The sequence below is a fragment of the Arachis ipaensis genome, chromosome B10 (genome assembly GCF_000816755.2).
Source record: "Arachis ipaensis cultivar K30076 chromosome B10, Araip1.1, whole genome shotgun sequence".
Classification (NCBI taxonomy): Eukaryota; Viridiplantae; Streptophyta; class Magnoliopsida; order Fabales; family Fabaceae; genus Arachis; species Arachis ipaensis.
The window spans coordinates 102,866,910-102,874,766 of NC_029794.2; the positions used below are offsets into that span (position 1 = coordinate 102,866,910).

Sequence of the window (7,857 nt, forward strand, 5' to 3'; positions counted from 1 at the left end):
TGAAAATATATAAAGCTCTTTCTATACGACTATACCAACATGTATCAAATTTAGTTTTGGCTTAATTGGTAGTTGTAGATATTGGAACCTCGAAATGCTGTACAGCAAATTAGTAATAATATTTGCATACATTTTGGCTGCAATTCAAATGCCAAACTTGTCAAAAGAATTGCAATATACTACAGTTGCAGTTGCACGTATATACACAATGTTAAGCTTTAATTTCTGTCAATCAATCAACTGCAGATATTCAATTCACCGTGGCGTTGTAAAGTGAAGTTTCTTTTATACTTTTCAGATAAAATTCTTCTCTTGAAGAAATAGAAACAAGTTCCTTACTTCCTTATTAGCTTCAACATAAAATTGCATACTCGCCAGAATAATTAAGCTAATAAGTAATAAGGAAACAGTATTACCTTAATCCCCTAAGAAATATATTGAAAATTGATCTATCTATAGCAAGTGGGTTTCATAAAATTGTATTTTAGACCAAATAAAGCAAATAAATAAATGGATGAAATTGATCTCTACAGGTTGACAACATCCAAATAAAGCAATGTCGTTTCACCGTAAACTAAACGCTGCGTATGTCACAATTTTCTTCGTTTAGAGAAAGAAAAAAAAAAAGAGAGGAAGTAGCCGAGAAAATTCTTTACACATACCAAAATTAAAATTATTAAGATCGACTACTGTATCATTCCTACCTAGTAGTTCCTACTTTCTACACTGAATTTAGGGTTTCTAATTTCATTCTTCAATTCCTTTTTTTTTTCCCTGATCACTAACCTCAGTTGATGAGTACTGTTGTTCCTATTTCAATGGTGTTGTGGCCATGTAAATACTGACGAGAGAACGATATCTTCTCCTCTGCTTCTTTGGCTGATTAGAAACCTCGTCTTCTCCGAAAATCTCTCGAATTTTTTCCCAAGTAACATGGCTTATTATCCTTTGATCAACCTCTTCTTCATCATTGACGATTGTTCTTCTGCTCCTCTTGTTGTTGATGATGCTGCTATCTTCATCGCTAAGTTGAATAAGGTGCGCCGCGGCTTCCATGTCAGAGTCAGTGACCACCAAGTTCTTCGTCTCCTTATTGTTCTTCTCAAGAGGAGTAGGCGCTTCTTCCATCAGAAAATTCAGAACCCTCTCAATCTCAATGTTGGTTAGTATGTTATGTGTTTGGAGTAGAGCGCGTTTTCACGGTGCGTTTTGCGTGTGAGAGAGAGAGAGAGAATGAAAGTGCCAGGTTGGTTCTATGAAGAATAACTTTTTGTCTTACAAAAATAATTTTCGAAAACTTTTAGAAAATAAAAATTTGTTAGAGCTAAATGACTAAACAAAAATTTTTTAAAAATTAATTTAAGTGTTTATTCTATTTTTATTTAATAAAAAATCTTTTTGAAAAATAAAAGGAAACTTAACAGGACAGTTGAGGCAAATATATTATAAATTTATGTAATGAATGTGTTCTATTTGTTGTCAACTCCAAAAGTAAAATTAACATAATTCTTATATTTCTAAAAATTATAAAGGTAAAATTATTTGAGTCTTACGTTAATATTTGTCTTCAAGGTGCAAGATAAAAATTTAATTTTTGATACACGATTACATAGATTTAATTACGTAATGTCACATTAATAAAAATAATTATCTTTTATATTGATCACATGAATGATCATTAAAAAAATGGATGTAATTTTTTTTTTTACCAAAAATAGAAAGACTCGAACCCACTCTTAAATGAGTATGGGGAGATTATGTCATTTGAGTTATAACTCATTAGCAAAAAAAAAAACGGATATGATTGTACGATTGTTTTTTTTATATTTTTAATATATTAATTAAATACATGAAAATAAAATTTTAAAAATTTTGTTATTATACTTTTAACATGTAGTCTTATAATACAAAATAGCTAAATACAAAATAGCTCCTTGTTTTCTACTAAAATTGTATAATTTCCCAAAAAAAAAAAAAAGTAGAGACGTGGAATCTGTAGCACACATACATATAAGAGTATATAATTAACTTGGGTGAGTTTCATCGGGAGTTCATATTTCCTCAAATTTTTATTGTGTTCTTATTCGTCTGGTTTGACCAAAGAATCCAGTCCACCTTTGACACATTCAAGGTTTGTTAGAAGAAGTCGTGCAGCAACTAAGCTTTGATGAATTGGAGTAGGATAGGGAGTGTGGTTGCACATTTTTCTTTAAATACATGTTAAGAATTTAAATTTTGGGTATAAAATACTTCAATCCATATATTTTATATAAATATATAAATTTTAATTAAAAAATAATTTTGATACATAATTAAAAAGATAAAACACTTAAATAAACTAAAATCATCTAAATATTATATAGATTATCCAAAATAAAAAACTTTACGTGAATATTTCCATGTATATTACTGTATAAATAAAATGAATCAAATTTAAATTATAAATTATAGTAATAAACTATCGTGTAGAATGATTTTAAAAAGAATGAGTCGATTTACTAAAAAATACATACGGTTTGAATTTATTCACAGTAAATTGATACGAGGCCTATGATTTAGTACATGATTTTGTCCTGTAGTAATTCAAATTAGATGAATTTAAATTGCACCATGCTAAATCGATATAGGCTGTATCAATTTATATAAATATACATGCTTCGGTATAAATCGATTGAAGCTTATTTGATTTACACAAAAACCCCTATATTAACTAACAAATTTTGTAGTACTCTGTTTCTATTCTAAACGTGTGTTTATATTTGATTTTTTTATTTCTTGTTGGTTCTAATAGTTCTCTCCATAACAATGTTCAGATTTATTTTAAGCCATTTTAAATATTTTAATTTTTTTATATTGTTAGTACTCTTTTTTATATTTTGATTTTTGATTTTTGATTTTTTATTGAATTTTTTATTATAATTTTGTTATAATATAAATTGTTGACCCTTTTAGACAAAATAAATAAAAAATTGATCATATATAACAATAATAAAAATAAAATTATTAAAAATATTTAAAAAGAATACTAAAATATGTTATTTTATATGTTATATTATTTATAACTCTATTGTTATGTTTGATAACTTTTTTATTTCCTTTGTCTTTTTATCAAGATCAACAATTCATATTATAACAAAATTATAATAAAAAATTTAATAAAAAATAAAAAATTAAAATATGAAAGAGAGTTCTAACAATCATAAGAAAAATTAAAATATTTGAAGTGACTTGAAATAAATCTAAACATTCTTATAGAATAAGATCTAGAAAAATTAAATATAAAGCACGTTAGTGAATGCAAAAGCTACAACTTCTTATTTCAGGTAAACGCGCGTTTATAATGAAAATAAAGTACTAAAATTTTTATAAATTAATACAGGAGTTTGTGTGTAAATCAAATGAGGTTTTATTGATCTACATTGAAGCATGTATATTTATAAAAATGGATACGGTCTGTGTCGATTTATCATAGTGTACGTTATTCGAATTCATCTAATTCGAATTACTGAGTTAAAACTATGTATTAAATCGATATGCCTTGTATCGATTTACTATGGGTGAATTTAAATCGTGTGCACTCTTTAAAAAATCGACTCACCTTTTTTGAATCACCTTGTACTATAGTAAATCAAATTGGAGTGATTCGATTTACTACTATATTTTACCATTTGAAGTTGGCTCATTCTATTTATATAGTGACATGCATAGGGACATTCACGTAAAGTTTTTGGTTTTTGGTAATCTATATAATATTTATGGGGAATGCTAGGTAGACAATGACCATATTGAACAATATGAATAACGGGCCCTAAAAATTAGTCCAATTAAACTACTAACACAGTATACCCGTATACACCCCCTTTCCCAAATCCTAATTTTAAGGAAAAGTATGGGTGAACAATAATACTAGTGAACAATATAAACAATAGAGTTATAAAAGTAAATTAATGATTAGTTTAATTAATGATTTAATTAATTTAATTATAATAATAACTATTTTTCAAATTTTAAAAAATCATATTTTTGAATACAGAACAGTTACGTTTCCTATCCTCTCAAAATGCACTATTTAGTCCCTGACTTTCCAATTGCACTATTTATGTCCTCGAGATTGGAAAAAATGCACCTAGTTGGTCCCTTCCCCCTTTTCCGTCCAAACTCCTTCCCGGCAGCAGTGATGTGGCAATTTTTTGCCATGCTGGACATCCCAACAATTACATGATGTGACTATCGAAAGTTTGTAACCCAATATGATCCCTGAGCCCCTTTTTAACCCTAACTGCTGATGGAGTAGTGTACCACTTTCTTCTTCTTCCTAACTGTTGATGGAGTAGCGTGGTTGGACGTGCAAATGAGGGAGACGGGAGTTCTATTCTATTCAATCAATACTTTCACCACTTGAAGAATATATCTCAACTGGGAATTTGAAATTGATGTCATCCAACATACTCTCCGCGGCCTCATTAGTTTTCTGGTAACCATAATATCCATCTTCCCGGGTCAACAAGTAGCAGACCAAACAAAATTTAGTTAATAATCCAAGGTTTAACCCCTTTTAAAGTAACGTTAGTTTACATAAGCAAATAACATAAGGAAATGGTGAGCCATCAATAACATGATCAATTCTTCTAGTAGCACACTACTAACTCAAAATAAGTTGAAAACTGTGAACTTAACTTATTGAAAAACTACCACATAAAAAGACAACTCTACTCATTTCAGCACAAAAAAACACAAAAGACAGCACAACAAATAGCCACAGAACTTACATGGGGAAATGGTGGTTAAGCTTCCAAAAAACAGCATACTTCTACTGTGTACCAGCACAAAACCCTTCAACAACTGATGAGTCATAGAAGTGGCTTCCATCTGTTCTATATTCTCTTTTTGCTAACACTTTTAAGGAAAAATGTACAAAAATCACCGTCCAAATAACAAGTTCAATGTTCAAAGCACACAGACAGATATAAACACAAAACACCTAGCTTCCTCTGTATGAACCTCTCCCGGCTTGTTTAATCCTTAGACCAGCTCTTTTCTTGATTGGTGGTCCTATTGTACCAATTAGCAAGAAAACAACCATAGTTTGTTTCCTCCAACACAAAACTATGAGAAAGTAAACGTATAGAGCCGTACTGTCACAATCAACAATCACTATAAGGGGATCAAGAGTGCACTCTTCTGTGTCATTTTCACAAACATGTTATGTGCATCCAATTTTTCTTTAGAAGAAGAATGAGCCAAAACTGGGATTCAAACAAGAAGAACCAACACCTGCATAACCAAAGACCAAGAAAAAGTTGGTGAAGTCAACTCATGACCTATAAGGCTATAACTAGTCAACTACAGAAACAATTACCCCCCCAAAAGAATCAAAACTCATTTTTATTTTATTTTTTTCCTGCTTCAATTTTCTCAGCATCCAAACAAACACATTTAACAACAACCAAACAAACAAGATTCTTAACACTTACCTCTACTATGACTATGAAACCAAATCATTTTCACCATGCACAAATTCATTACACTCCATGGCTATCAAAAGCTCTGGCACTCGTGAGGCTCTGCTACGACTTGGCGTCCTTGTCGTCGATCGAATAGAACTCCCATCTCCCTCATTTGCACGTCCAACCATCGTTCCACCCAGCATAGCAATGACGAAGCAAACGAACAGGGAAGAAATACCCTACTCCATCAGTAGTTAGGGTTAAAAAGGGGCTCAGGGACCACATTGGGTTACAAACTTTCGATAGCCACGTCATGTAACCATTATGATGTCCAGCATGGCAAAAAGTTGCCACATCACTGCCGCCGGGAAGGAGTTTGGACGGAAAAGGGGGAAGGGACCAAATAGGTGCATTTTTTCCAATCTCGAGGACATAAATAGTACAATTGGGAAGTCAGGGACCAAATCCGTGCATTTTGTAAATCTCAAGGACTACTATGAGGTTTATCTCATCGATTTACTATGGGTGAATTCAAATAGTATGCACTCTTTAAAAAATTGACTCACCTTTTTTGAATCACCCTATACCATAGTAAATCGAATTGGAGTGATTCGATTTACTACTATATTTTACCATTTGAAGTTGGCTCATTCTATTTATATAGTGACATGCATGGGGACATTCACGTAAAGTTTTTGGTTTTGGGTAATCTATATAATATTTATGGGAAATGCTAGGTAGACAATGACCATATTGAACAATATGAATAACAGGCCCTAAAAATTAGCCCAATTAAACTACTAACACAGTATACTAGTATACACCCCCTCTTCCAAATCCTAATTTTAAGGAAAAGTATGGGTGAACAATAATACTAGTGAACAATATGAACAATGGGGTCATAAAAGTAAATTAATGATTAGGTTAATTAATGATTTAATTAATTTAATTATAATAATAACCATTTTTCAAATTTTAAAAAATCAGATTTTTGAATACGGAACAGTTACGTTTCCTATCCTCTCACACCATATCTCTTCCCTCTCTCGATGGACTTTCCCAACAACGAAGCCAGCATTCCCCCTCCCCACCCACGACCGACACTTTCTCCCTCTGTGTCAACGTCCGGCCAGCCCCCCCAAGCGGAGAAAATTTTTTTCCCCACACCCCACAACCTGCGCCCCGTGCAGCCCGCCGTAGGTGACCGGGATCACACACTGTGTAGCCCCCTACAGCCCATGGCCTCCACCATTGCAGCCTCGTCATCACCGACTAATCCGGTGTAATACACGGGAGAGTTGTGACGATCGGATTTCCTACCGGTAAAGAGTTTTATGAAAGATAATCATGTTGTAAGTATAGCTTCTAAACCAACAAAGAATCCTTTTATACAAAAACTTTGGTTGTCCAAAGTAACAAAACCCAGTAAAATTTATAACCGAAGTATTGAAACCTCGGGTCGTCTTCTCAAAGAATTGCGGGGAGGTATGATTTATTATTGGTTATGGAAAAAGGTATATTTTTGGGTTTTTGAAATAGAGAACATGTAATTTAAATGGCAAGAAAAATAAATTAATAATTAGAAAAACTCTTGGCAAGGTAAGAGAACGGAAAATCCCATCCTAGTTATCCTTATCAGGTGTGATGAGAATTATTTATTGCTCCCACTTAGTTAACCCTTACTAAATAAAGAAAAGTCAAGTGGACTAATTAACTTGATTCCTCAAGTCCTAGTCAACTCCTATGGAAAGACTAGCTTTAGAGGGATCCAAATTAATCAGTAATTCGCAATTTTCAATCAACTGCTGAGTTTGACAACTCAAGTGTCACCAATTACTCAACCAGAGCAAAGGGAGAAAAATCTAAATTATTTATATCATAAATAGAAGAAAACAATCATAAATCTGAAATACCTCAAATTGCATTTAAACATAAATTCAAATCTAACATGGGAAGATTCATAAGCCAATTTGGCAACATAAGTAATTAACAAGTAAAAGCATTAGAGTAAATAAAAGTAGAAGAGAAACTAAAATAAAGGAACATTGAACCTGGAATTGAGGAGAAACAATCCTAAAGCTAAGAGAAATCCTAAATCCTAAAACCTAAGAGAGAGGAGAGAGCCTCTCTCTCTAGAAAAATACATCTAAAACCTAAAATTGTGAATTATGAATGTTGTTTCAATTATGTCTTGAGTCTCTGCATGTTCCCTGGCTTTATTCTGTGTTTCTGGGCCGAAAACTGGGTCAAAACGCGGCCCAAAATTGCCCCAAGCATTTTCTGTTAATTCTGCAGATCGCGCAGGTCACGCGTACGCGTCGTCCACGCGTACGCGTCATTCAGTGATTTTCCTTGTCACGCGTACGTGTCGTCCACGCGTTCGCGTTATTTGTGCAGACTCCAATCCACG

General features: G+C 32.5%; 1 protein-coding gene and 1 long non-coding RNA gene across 2 annotated transcripts; both read right to left on the reverse strand.

Moving 5' to 3' along the window:
* LOC107621027 lies at positions 811–1,128 on the reverse strand. Its single transcript, XM_016323077.1, has one exon. The coding sequence runs from the start codon at positions 1,126–1,128 to the stop codon at positions 811–813; it is 318 nt and encodes a 105-aa protein (XP_016178563.1).
* On the reverse strand, positions 5,081–5,553 carry LOC110267597. Its single transcript, XR_002355393.1, has 2 exons — positions 5,475–5,553; positions 5,081–5,274 (listed from the first exon to the last, which is right to left on the reverse strand). It is a non-coding gene; the product is annotated as an uncharacterized LOC110267597 (long non-coding RNA).

Coding starts and splice junctions, on each gene's coding strand:
- LOC107621027 (XM_016323077.1), bottom strand. CDS start 1,128: ATGGAAGAAGCGCCTACTCCTCTTGAGAAGAACAATAAGGAGACGAAG.